This window comes from Rhineura floridana, chromosome 17 (genome assembly GCF_030035675.1).
Source record: "Rhineura floridana isolate rRhiFlo1 chromosome 17, rRhiFlo1.hap2, whole genome shotgun sequence".
Taxonomy (NCBI): domain Eukaryota; kingdom Metazoa; phylum Chordata; class Lepidosauria; order Squamata; family Rhineuridae; genus Rhineura; species Rhineura floridana.
This window is the reverse complement of record NC_084496.1, coordinates 20,443,992-20,457,320: the sequence shown is the minus strand read 5'-3', so window position 1 is coordinate 20,457,320 and position 13,329 is coordinate 20,443,992. Positions and strand designations below refer to the sequence as shown.

The 13,329-nt window shown below is 43.0% G+C and overlaps 1 protein-coding gene across 1 annotated transcript; it reads left to right on the top strand.

Annotated features, from left to right (window-relative positions):
- The first annotated feature begins 4,171 nt into the window (after positions 1-4,171).
- Positions 4,172-12,358, top strand: LOC133371745 (cytochrome c oxidase assembly protein COX19). The gene is made up of 3 exons (XM_061599486.1): positions 4,172-4,365; positions 10,274-10,385; positions 11,402-12,358. The coding sequence occupies exons 1-3, from the start codon at positions 4,284-4,286 to the stop codon at positions 11,487-11,489; spliced, it is 282 nt and encodes a 93-aa protein (XP_061455470.1). The 5' UTR covers positions 4,172-4,283; the 3' UTR covers positions 11,490-12,358.
- Positions 12,359-13,329: the final 971 nt, after the last annotated feature.

The following is a 13,329-nucleotide window of genomic DNA, read 5'->3' as shown; positions in this document are numbered from 1 at the left end:
GCCAGGTGGACAGGATACAACTTCAGGGAAAGGGTGTTTCTGAGCACATGCACAGGCCAGGAATTTATAATAAGTACTAGTACCAAGCTCACAAGTCCTTTCACACAAAAATCTTCTTTGGTTTCATTCCCCCACCCAATTCCCCAAGCATTTTTTTTAAGCAACCTATTTTTTTGGGGGGGGGGAAGTGTTTAAATTGCTGCCATTCTTAAGACATTGGAAGTCAGAATCCTGTTATTGTTCTATTCCAAATCACATGATCTACCAGTAGATCCCAAACTACCTTCTGTTCACCTCTGCTCTTCGATTTTCATGACAAGATGCACCCAGATGGGGACTTGATGTCACAAATGGGTCATGCAGAGAGCCACATACTCCCTTTGTTGTCTCAGGGTGCTTCCAGATGGAGGTTTGTTGCGGAATTGGTGCTGAGGTTTTTCACACTGTCCATGTGATGTCACCCTCAAAATGCCAGCCCACACTTTTTTGACATATATTCTGGATTTACCATGGACAATCGATTAAGTAAAAATAACCCATTATACTTCTGTAGTCAACTCTGATGTGGAATCTAGGAAGCTGAGCTTTGCAGAGTGAGACCACTGGTCCATTGGTAAGGCTATCAATGGTTACTAGCAGGGCTGTGGAGTCGGAGTCGTGGAGTTGGAGTCGGAAGCAATTTTGAGTCGGAGTCGGTAGAAATGTACCGACTCTGGCTTCAAAATAAAATTAATATTTTAATATTAATATTTTAACATAAATCAATATACATTTGCCATTTATGAAGGAGTCGGAGTTGGAGTCAGACAGCAGAAAAATAGCCGGAGTCGGAGTGTAGAAATATAGGGGAGTTGGAGTCGAAGGTTTGACATACCGACTCTACAGCCCTGGTTACTAGCCATGATGGCTGTGCTCTGCCACCATAGTCAGAGGCAGTATGCATCCGAAAACCAATTGCCAGAAGCTGCAGGAAGGGAGAGTGCTCTTGCACTTAGGTTCTGCTTGCAGGCTTCCCATACGTATCCGGTTGGCCACTGTGAGAACAGGAAGCTGGACTAGATGGGCCACTGGCCTGATCCAGCAGGCTCTTATGTTCACCTTGCTCATTATTGTCTACACAGACTAGCAGGCGCTCTCCAGGGTTTCAGGCAGGGTTCTCTCGCAGCCCTACCTGGAGAAGATGGGAACTGGTCATAAGTATGATCCTGTTGCAGTGGGTGGTCCCTATCACCAAACCCTTGCTTCGGGGTCTTTCCCACCTGAGTGCAGCCTTGCCCTTTTGTTTCCAGCAGCTAAACATTTCCACCGACAACCCCATTCAAAGGAGCTATTCTCTCCAGATCTCAACATGTTTGTGTTGAGAGGATTACTTTGGAGATTGTAATCACAGTACTGTACATACATCAGGAAGAATTTACCCCCCAAAATGGCAAATATCTCATTCAAGATCCCTTGTTTCTCAGAAATTTGGTATGGCTAAATATCAGCCTTGTGCCTCTGTTTCAAAATAAAACCAAGTGGAAATAGATGTCGGTTGCCCCCCTCCCCCCCATTTTTGCCTATAGTGAAACATGATATCTACAGGTTTGTAATGTTTGCTCTTGGGCACTTCCTCTGAAAGTTTTTTAAAAGGTGCCCAGAATGGGCAAAGTTCATAGACTTTAAATAGGGGGGGTAGAGAATGAGGGGAGGGGCCAGAAAAAACAGCATGGAAACTTTCTGTCAAGGGTGACCCAGTGTTGCAGCTGTGGAGAGGGGAGAGGAATGCTTGTGATTTGCATGGGAAACTGCCTTATAGCAGATTAGACCATTGCTCCACTGAGCTCAGTGCTGTCGACACCGACTGGCAGCGGTTCTCCAGGGGTTCAGGCAGGAGTCTTTTCCAGTCCTACCTGAAGACTCCAGGGAATGAACCGGGGACCTTTTGCATGCAAAACATATGCTCTTTTCCTTCCCCATTCTGGCTCTGGATTTGTTCATTTTTGGATAGTTTGATTTTTAAAAATATATATATCCTATTTTTACTTTCATCCTTCATTGTGAGAATTTTACACTGAGGATGCAAAGCATATTTTATACTCCTTTTTGCATATCACACACACACACACACACGCCTATACATTCTCAGACAGTGTCGGTGTGAAGCTGGTGGCAGACTCGCAGTTCAGTCCTGGACAGATCCCAGCAAGTTACAATGAGATGGCGGATTAAAAAGGGGGACATCCTATGCACACTTTTGTGAGAATTAAGCCCCACTACCCACAGTGAGACTTCTGAGTAGATGTGCACAGAATTGAATTGCTTTGCACTCCTCAGTCAGTCAGGTACCTTGGTCACCTTTTCTAAAAAATAACATAAAATCAGAATTTCTTTTTCTCTGGAGAATGTTTTGTTCAGATGACAGGTAAGAAAGAGCTAGCCCAAAGCCAAATTTTGGTAAGAGTATATTAACTAGATCTTATGCAATGAATACAACAAAACAATGGCACAACCAGGTGAGGTGATGGCATTCTTCCACTAAATCAGATTCAGCATTTCATTCCCGCACAGGCAAAGTTGCTAAAATACCCATTTTTATGCAACTGTTGTATCACATGTATGTCCTACCCTTCCTCCCAGGAGCTACAGGCAACAATATAGATAGGTATCCTCTACTTTTTTTAGTCTTACAACAACTAGCGGTGGCTGGTGCCCATTGGGACTGGCAGGGCAGAAGGCAAGGATGCTAACAGTAGGTGGCTCAGGAACAAAGGGTAAAAAATACCAAGTGGTAGTTGAAACAAAAGGAGACAAGTTTGGGTGCCGTGTAGACAATTTATTACATGTTCTACACATTTCGGAGAATAACAAAAACATTCAATTGGACAGATTTAATAGAGACAACACCGTGGTCATCATGATGAACTTGTCTTATTGCAGAAAGTTAAATGGTTGAGGAAAGTTACTTTTTACCAATGGATGTGGTCTTTGGAATGTTGTACGTTCATAACAATGATCACGGTGTTATCTCTGATATTCTGTCCAACTGAATTTCTTATTTTTAGCTCTTGAGGAATGATATACATTCTCTGAAACACATAGAGCATGTAATAAATCATCCACACAGCACCAGAGCTTGTCTCCTTTTGTTTTGACAACAGTAGGTGGAGCCAGAGCCAACGACAGGCAGAACTAACTAATTCTAGCTTTGTCCCCATTCTCCTCCCTACTGAGTTCTGCAAGGGCAACACTGAGGTCACGTGCACACCATACATTTAAAGCAGTCTTATACCACTTTAATAGTCATGGCTTCCCTACAAAGAATCTGGGGAACTGCAGTTTAAGGCTGCTGACCTCAAAAAGCTACAATTCCCAGCACCCTTAACAGTCTACAGTTCCCAGGATTCTCCATGATGGCTGATGGGAGTTGAAGTCCAAAACATCTGGAAGGCACCTGGTTGGGGAAGGGTGGGCTAGTATCCCTTGAGGCCCCTGCCAACACTACGACTCTTTGAAAGCGAACACTCTTCACTCAAGAAGTTCATTTACAAGAGCAAACTATAACAAGTATGCAGGTGTGGCAAACTATAATTAAAACTTAAGTTAATTGTAATTAAGCAGTCCTGATGGTGTTTTTATTATTAATTTTATACTCTGATGCTGTACAGCCTGAGTCTGTAGTTGCCAAGAGTGTAGGGTCCAGCTCCTCAGCCTTCCCTACCCTGAACAATCATCACATACTCATTTCAATTCCGGGGGTAGACACTGAAGAGAGTACCCACATATACATAACTCAGAGCTCCTTGCAGGAAGGGTGTAATCATTAATTAGGAACAATCCAAATCAAGACCGTGAAATCTTCTGCCACAATAAGGTAATTTAGTCCTTTAAGGATTGTATCGAATTATATTAGTCCTACTCAGAGTAGACCTGTTAAAACTGATGGACATGAGTAACTTAGGGCCATTAATTTTAATAGCTCTACTCTCAGTACGGCTTAGTTGGTGACAACCCAATGACACCCCAAAATTCCCTTTCCCCCCTTTTCTTTCAGAACATATATGAGAAAATCAAAGCCAGATCTGGAACTCCTAAGACCAGTGCTAACATCCTGAGCCTGCACCGCCCAAAGGAGGCGGGGCTAACTGCATGGTTCCTCCCCGATCGATTAGCTCTTCTGTCGTTTCCTCTGGCCTGGCTCGGCGCTCCACTCTGTACCCTGTGACTTGACAACCGGAAAACCCCGGAAGCCAGGGGAGCTTCGGTCATAGGCGCAGCAGCTGCCAGGGGAGAGGATCGTCGCCATGTCTACGGCTATGAACTTCGGGGCTAAAAGCTTCAAGCCGAGGCCACCAGACAAAGGCTCTTTCCCTTTGGATCATTTCGGTGAGAGGGCCCCAGAGGACGTGCCGTCTCACACCCGCAAACCCTCCGCTCACACCCACAAACCTTCCGCTCCGCCTGTCCTTTTGTCCCCTAACTGCGCACGCGCAATTCCTCAACCGGTCATAGAGAGGGAGAGAGAGAGGAAGAAGTATCTCAGGCATTTTCGGTCTAAAGTCGAACTCCCAACTAGATAAAGCGTGTTCACCATAGAGGTGCAAAGGGTAGAACGGTACCACTGGGACCCCGTAGGAAGGTAGCTTCCATTAATAGAGAAACTCCGACTACGTAGTATGTCTAGGTTTACGCCCTCTGTGATAGGGACTGGGAACTTGTGACCGTCCAGTTGTTACTTATTTATTACATATATATCCCACCTTTCCCCCAAAGAGCTCAAGGTGGCGTCCATGGTTCTTCCCCTTCCCCATTTTAACCTCACAACAGCCCTGTGAAGTAGATTAGGCTGAGAGCCTGTGACTGGCCCACGGTCACCCAGTGAGCTTCAAGGCTGAGTGGGGATTTGAACCCTGATCTGCCAGGGGTCGTAGTCCAGCACTCTAACCACCGTGCCATGCTGGTTCTCTTGTTGGATGATAACTCCCATCATCTTTGCTGGGCCATGCTGACTAGGGACGATGGGAGTTGGAGTCCAACAACACCTGGGCACTCAAGGGTGGGGGGAATTGCTGGTGTTTCACTATAAAATGGAGGAGGAGCATGCAAGAAAATGATTTTTAAAGCCCCAGAAGAAGAACTGACACTGGGACAATTGAGAGAGGCAGCACATTGGGCAACTAACAGACTTCTCTATCAATAACCCTCATGCCATTAATATTAAGGAAAGGCTGTAGCTCAGTGGTAGAGTATCTGCTTTGCACGCAGAGGGTTCCTGGTTTAATGCTTTGCATCTCCAGGTAAGGCTGGGAATGTCCCCTGTCTGAAACCCTGGAGAGCTGCTGCCAGCCAGTGTGGTTAATACTGAGCTAGATGGACTTTTGGCCTGACTTGGAATAAAGCGGCTTCCTGTGTTCCTAACATATGGTTGCCATTTACTTATTTATATAACTTTATATAAAATATAAAAAGCTATTTACATAAAATATAATCAGGAAAAAGTAAACATAAAAATACAACAGCAATAAAACAAAACTTTTAAAAAGCTAAAGAAGAACCGAATAAAACTATATATTGTAGATAAAGCTGAACAGTGCACAGAAACAGGGAAAAGGCTTTAACCATTAGGAATCAAGAGTACAGGAAAGCATGGGCAAATGTATAAGTCTTTAAGAGGTATTTAACACTGGTTACTGCCTTCACCTTTGAAATATGCAGGGGTGGGCATCCCAAAGGGTGTGTGCTACCACAGAGAGATCACTTCTATGTTGTCACCAAGTAACAGTCAGCTACTTATGGAATAATCAGCAGTATTTCCTCTGAAGCTATTAAGGCTTGGTGTGGTCTGTACTGGGGGAGGCAGTCTGGTAGATACCCGGGTCCCAAATTGTTCTGACATAGATCTGTTCCTCTTAAGGATACATAATGATCGTTGCCTTCCATTATAAAGTAACAAATTAAATAAAAATAATGGGAATAAGAATTTTAGAAGAACTTTTTAAAAATTATGGACAATCATAGAATTTATATTTATTTAAAGCATTTCTATGCCATTTAATCATTAGCGGTGTGCATAAAAATAAGCCATGCAGAGAAATAAAACAATAAAACGTCACCGTAATGCCGAACACTGCTTTAAAATGCCTGATGGGACAAGAAAATCTTAAAAGTTCAGCAAGGAGAGTGCCAGGCTAATGTCAGTCGGGAGGGAGTTCCACAGGCTTGGGCCCAAATGCAGAATGCATCCATCTGGGCCACCAACAGAGACTGCTCCAAAGATGTCAGTGGTCTAACATGGATATAAGGGATCAGGTAAACCTTTGAGTAGTTCAGAGTTGGAAGGGCCTTTAGGATTGGAAAGGATCTTAGAAATAATCTAATCCAGGAGTGCAACAGTCTCACAAGAATTTGGAAATTCTTATTTGATTAATGCATTGTCAGGTTTATTAATATTTTATTTCTATCCTGCCTTTTCATATACAAGGTTGCTTTACAGCAAAGCTGACACAATGTAACAGTAGCATGGAAACAGCAAAAACAGTCCACAATAATTTTTAATATGTAGAATAATGCAAAACAAAACAAAAACAGTTTATAGTAAAGCTGTAGAGGAAGGAAGAAGGGAGACATCAAATGTCCCTTACCAAATAACCCAGAAATAGACTGCAGATTCCAGAATATTTATTTATTTAATAAGATTCTTCTGCTGTCTTTTGCTGTCAAGTCGTCTTAAGGCAGGCACTGCAGTAATAAATAAAAATTCAGTATCAAGAAATGTTAAAGAAGTAAAAATAAAACTTTGGAATATATAAACAACAGCACAGATCTATACATGAATATTCAAAAGAACAGCACAATCCTTTTCCACCTGAAGCCAAGGAAGCTGTACAGGTCCTAAACCAGTGTCTGGCATCAGTGATGGACTGGATGAGGGCAAACAAGTTGAGATTAAATCCTGATAAAACAGAGGTACTCCTGGTCAGTCAGAGGGCAGATCAGGGAATAGGGATTCAACCGGTGCTGGATGGGGTCGCACTCCCCCTGAAGTCTCAGGTTCGCAGTTTGGGTGTACTCCTGGACTCAGCTTTGAATTTGGAGGCCCAGATTACTGCTGTATCCAGGAGCGCATTTGCCCAATTAAAACTGGTGTGCCAGCTGCGCCCGTTCCTGGAGCTGCCTGATCTGACTAGGGTGATGCATGCCTTGGTTACATCCCGCTTACACTACTGTAACACGCTCTACGTGGGGCTGCCTTTGAAGACTGTTTGGAAACTTAAATTGGTACAAAGAGCTGCAGCCAGAGTGCTAACCGGGGCTGGTTACAGGAACCATACAACCCCCCTGTTACAACAGCTCCACTGGCTGCCAGTTTGTTTCCGGTCACAATTCAAAGTGCTGGTTTTGACCTACAAAGCCCTATACGGCTCAGGTCCAGGTTATTTGACAGATCATATCTCCCTACATGAATCTGTCCGGGATTTGAGATCTTCAGGTGAGGCCCTTCTTGTGCTCCCCACACCTTCGCAAGTACATATGACGCGGACACGAGATAGGGCCTTTTCGGTCGCCGCCCCTAGGTTGTGGAATTCCCTTCCGAGTGAGGTGCGATTAGCTCCCTCCTTGCCGTCCTTCCGGCGACAAGTAAAGACTTTTATTTTATTTTATTTCAACGGGCATTTGGGATAGAGAACGACCAGGATTAAGTGTCATAGGATTGGTGACTATATTATATGATTTTATTATTTTAAATTGTCAGCTGTTTTTAACGTATGTTTTATGGTTTTAATTTTTCTCATAGTTTAATTCTTTTTTAATTGTATACTTCTGTATGTTTTAATGGTGTTGTTTTTAGTTGTAAGCCGCTCTGAGTCCTATTGGAAAAAGGGCGGGGTAGAAATAAAGTTTATTATTATTATTATTATTATTATTATTATTATTATTATTATTATTATTATATATGTGTACTGAGAAGTAAGCCCCAGTGAGTTCAAGGGTGCTTACTCCCAGGTAAGTAGGAATAGGATTGCAGACAAAGTCCCACTGATTTCAGTTGAGCTTGCACCCAAGTAAATGGGCATAGGATTGTAGAGTAGAGCATTAAGGTGACAATCCTAAACCAATGTGATGCAGTGGTTAGATGGCTGGACTAGGACCTGGGAGAGGCCAGGGTTCAAACACCCACTCAGCCATAAAGCTTACTGGGGAACCTTGGGCCAGTCACTGCCTCTTGGCCTAGCCTACTTCACAGGGTTGTTGTGAGGATAAAATGGGGAGGGGACAAACCACGGAGGAAGGGTAGAATAGAAATATAAGAAATTAAAAATTAAGAAGAATAAACTATATCATGACATTGAACTTAGTGATGATAACGCATAGCGTTCTTGAAGACATGGCCTAGGGGACAACTATTTATTATCATTATCATCATCATCATCATTATCTTCATCATCTGCCCTTCACCAGCAGGTTCTAAAGCAGGTTACAACCATTTAAAATTCACTGTTAAAAACAGTTAAAACAAATTACTGTCACAGGAATAGGGTGGGTCCTGAAAGCATATTTCAGGGGTCAGAGGCCAGGGTAAATAAGTGCATCTTCAACATATGACCAGAACCATAGAATGAAGGTGTCAGACACACTTCTGTGGGGATGCAATTCCACAGCTTCGGGGCCAGCCACCACAGAAAAAGCCCTGTGCTGGGCTGCCACGCTCCCCAACTTTTGCGGGTGGCGGAACTACAAAGAGGGCCTCGTCTGCTGATCTTAACACCCGAGAGGGGCTGTAGGAAAGGCAGTGGCCACCTTGCTGGAGCTAAGCAGGTTTGGATTTGGTCAGCACCTGGATGGAAAAACACCTGGAATCTCCTTGTAAGCCACCCTGTCCCATGAGGGAAGAAAGGTGGGATTATGAATGTATTAAATAAAAACAGGAAGAGCAATAGTGTAAGCATAAACATCTAAAGAGGGGACAGTTTTAATGAGCGAGACACTCCCAATCTCTTTTGCAACCAAGATCCATATTGTCAAATTTGCAAATGAATTCCAAATCAGCATCTTCACTCTGAACTCCCCTTGGAAACTACCTTTTTTTTCTAAGAGCACAGCAACCTGAAGGTCTGCTACAGCCTGGGAGGTTTCAGTGGGAGAGGGATTGGGGTTTGACCACTTTTCAGGTGGGAGCTGGGAACTGGTGGCTGATGGCTAGGCTGAGAGCTTGGTTTCTCAGCCATAGACAATAACCCTTATGCAATGGTGGCTGGTTCATTAGGGTGAATGGGGCATTGCCCCACCTATATCAATTAATCAATCTGCCTGCCTTCTTCTGGCTCCACCTGTTGTTTATTTATTTAATTAATTAATTTATTTGTTTATTTATTTATTGCACTTGTATACCGCCCCATAGCCGAAGCTCTCTGGTCTCCCTGCCTTTTGCAATCCCAATGGGCACCATCCACCATTGCCCCATGTGAATGTGAGTGAGCAGTTGGGTGAATGGCATGAGGTTTTTACTGGGGTTGGTGGAGTCCTAGAATAAAATTGATGTTAGCCTCATAGTATTATGCTGCCAGTGCTGTAGTGCAGTTTTTCTCTATGTACTTAGGGGACTGTTGGGATTGGTTATTGCTGAGTGTGTGTGTGTGTATATATATATATATATATATAATAATAAGTGTGTATAAGTGTAGATGAATGTATGCAGATGTAGGTTGGTATAGATGTGGAATTTGTGAGGGTATTAAGTGAGTGGAAGTGCATTAAGTGATCTGTTTTATGGATTTTGATGATTTATCTGCTCCAAATACTGTATAATTTTTTTTTTTATATATATACTGAATTTTATTTATTTCTTACATTTCCGTCCCATCTTTCCTCCAAGGAGCACAAAATAGCATAAATGTTTTTCCCCCTCATTTAATCCCCTCAACAACCCTCTGAGATAAGTTAGGCTGAGGGACAGTGAGTGGCCCAAGGTCCCCTAGTGAGCTTCATGGGTGAGTGGGGATTCAAGCCCTAGTCTCCCAGGTCCTAATCCAACACTCTAACCACTGCACCACACTGGCTCTCTTTTTTTGTTTGATTTCCTTTGTAAACTGCTTTGCCATCTTTTCTAGTGAAAAGCAGTATATAAAATAACGATAAACAATAATACATTGCCACTGCGGTTTTCCTCCTTGTTCTGAGCCAGAGCCATAGAGCCCCTTGAACAGCATGCTTGTTTTGTCTGGCTCTTTATTCCATGTCTGTTTCTTTTCTTTCTTTCTGTTTCAATATATATATATTTTCCTTCTCTTAACAGGTGAATGTACAGCATTCAAAGAAAAATTCATGAAGTGTCTGAAGGAAAATAGGTTTGAGAATGCTTTGTGCAGACAGGAATCAAAAGAATATTTAGAATGCAGAATGGAGAGGCAAGTGCTTTCTTTCCTTACACTTCGCTTAAGCAGATGGATGTTTGCTCTTGATTTGCTGGTGCCAGATTGACTTATGGCAGGCTGTCAGCATCTGGTGGGTCTTTGGCTCCACAAACTTTCTTTTTTCACATCTGTAAAATCACAGAAGGTAGTTGGTTCCACTTTCTCCTCCCACTTCCTTTTTTTGATGAAATTGGTTGCTTGCTTACACAAAACCTGAGCTGACATTTCTAAAAAGTGTTGCTGCCGGTAGTAGTGACAAATTCAGAAGTGCAGGGGAGGTCCCTTCATGGTAGTCACAGCCATACCACCACCACCACCCCCTTTTTACTGTTGTGTTCAGAATAAGATCCAGAATGAGAATGAGATAATGCCTTCTCCCACAACAACAGATGTCCCTAGGAGCCAATAAGCATGAAACGGGAGAGTGTCAGCTACTGAAAAGAGTCTTTTCAGTGGCTGACTTACCTCCTTTCACTTTGATTGGCTCCAATCAGCAGGAAAGGACAAGGAAGCATGTTGGAAGACTCTTCTCAGTGGCTAACACACTTTCATTCTGATTGGCTTGTAGGATGCTGGGGATGTAGGGACCCTGCTGGAACCCTGCTCCCAAAAACATAAGGGGTCTAAGACCCCCTGAGACCCTAGATGATCACACCCCTGCTTGCTGGTCTTCTTCATGTACCGTTTCCTCAATCACCTCTCAGACTTAGAAGTGAAGTTGCCCCAGTAGAGCCATTTCTGATGAGGTGATATGGAAAGACTTGGAATTTACTCTGTTAACCAGCCTTCCCCAACCTGGTGCCCTCCAGATGTTGATGGACTACAATTCCTATCATCCCTGACTGGTAGCCTTGCTGGCTGTGGCTGATGGGACTCATGGCATGATGAGTCTTCCTTTTTTCTTTCTTTTTCTTTTTTAAAGGTGCATAGAATTGTTCAGCATTAGAAAATGACACTGCTAAGCATGCTGGTTTCAAGTTTAATGCTTTCTAAATTGTTTGTTTGTTTAGGCAACTTATGTCCAAAGAACCGCTGGAAAAGTTGGGATTTAAAGACCTAATAGAAGAGAAATCAGAAACCCAACCTAAGACATTGTAATGAAGAGAAAGGAAAAGGGAGAAAATCCTGACCATCTCTTATGGAAAGCAGCAAATCTGCAGTAGTACATATTGTACATTGTATATTTCAAATGTGATTGCAACATGAAGTGCACCTTCAAAGAAAATGCTGTAACTGTTGGCCAAATAGAAGAGTTACAGTGCAATCCTATATGCTGTCTACTCAACAATAAGTCTCATTGAGTTTAATGGGGCTTACTCTCAAATAAGGGGATAGGATTACTGCAATCCTATCACCAATTTATTGGGAGTAAGCCCCAGTGAACTCAGTGAGAAGTACTTCTGAGTAGACATGTGCTGTTTGTGTGTGGAAGGAAGACTTCTTTACAATTCAAATCTGCAGTCCAAGTTTCTGGATCTCTTTGTTTTGGAGACTGTGACATACAGATACTGCACACTCCTTGGATCTAGCCAGCACAGATATGCTTGTACTACCCTTGTATAGGGGACCAGATTGCCTTGTCACAGGTGGCTTTACAAACATGGCTTAGTGGTAAAATCTAGTCATTCAGGATATTCAGCTGTTGTGCATTTCAGAGAAATGCTTCCCAGGATCTTAAGTATACTTGCTTAGAAATAAGGTGTGCTGAAATTATTCAGTAGGATTTGCATTCAAGTGAAAGGTGTCTAGGATAGGCATGTAAATAAATGGTAGTTTTTGAATCATATTATTTCTTATGAAAATGTTTTACTCCCAAACGCAGCCTTCCTCTCTGCTGCCTGTAGCTCTTTCAGTTACAAAAATATTTCACATTAGAGCTGACACTATTTCACTGTCCTTTTGTTCAAGACTTCAGTATTTCAGCAACAGAGACTTTATTCAATAAAATGGAACTGCATTGTCCTTTTTCCAATGTGAACAGTGTATTTATATACCAGTTTTTCTCCAAGGAGCTCAAGGTGGCATATACAGTTCTCCCCCTCCTCATGTAAACCCCACAACAACCATGTGAGGTTGGTTAGGCTGAGAGGCAGTGACTGGCCCAAGGTCACCCAGCAAGCTTCACGGCTGGGGGGATTCAAACCCTGGTCTCCCAGGTCCTAGTCCAACACTCTAACCACTTAAATTACACTGGTGATTGTTGTTTTGCTGTTTTAAAATAAAATAAAATAAAGTATTGCAGTGCATATTTGTACAGTGATAGAACACCAGGCTCATGTAAACATAGATCACAATCCCAGGCCAAGTTAAGCACACTTAAGCCCTTAATACACTGTAATGTAACCCATTGTGTGCTGGATTGTGGCCATGATGTGCACGACTTTGAATTGTGTGTGTGCACGTAGGTGTACATTGTGCTTTTTGAACAGTATGGGTAGACCTATTGAAATTAATGGCCATTACTTATTAATTTCAGTGGATCTACTCTGAGTAAAGCTTGGTTGGGCATAATCTTGCATCCCTAGATTTGAAGTGTTCTGCTGTGTTGACTAGTACTTGAATTGAGGGGGAAAGATAGAAAGGCCCTTAATTGAAACCCACAATCCCCACATTGTCCTTTCCTTTGCAACCTGAAGCTGCCTTGACAAGAGGAGCAGGACATCTTCCTCCATACCTCCCCTGTGCCTCAGCTGGTGCTGGATGGGTTACCAGGCGTTGGCTGATATAGACAGTAAAACAAGCCTTATTATCAGAGGACCACTGAGTTGGAGGGGGCCTCAGGTTGCCCAACCCCCTGCTCACAGCAGGAAATACAAACCTGGAGTACCCCCAACAGATGTCTGACCAGCCTCTAGTTGAAGGCCTCCAGTGTGGAAGAGCTCAACAAGTACCATTGTCAAAGTGCTCTTGGTACCAGTTTGTACCAGTTAAGGGAAGA

Excerpts from the sequence above, each read along its gene's own strand:
- LOC133371745 (XM_061599486.1), top strand. The coding sequence starts at position 4,284 with ATGTCTACGGCTATGAACTTCGGGGCTAAAAGCTTCAAGCCGAGGCCA. Across the intron at positions 4,366-10,273 it reads TTTCCCTTTGGATCATTTCG|GTGAATGTACAGCATTCAAA; the intron begins GTGAGAGGGCCC and ends TTCTCTTAACAG. Across the intron at positions 10,386-11,401 it reads TTAGAATGCAGAATGGAGAG|GCAACTTATGTCCAAAGAAC; the intron begins GCAAGTGCTTTC and ends TTGTTTGTTTAG.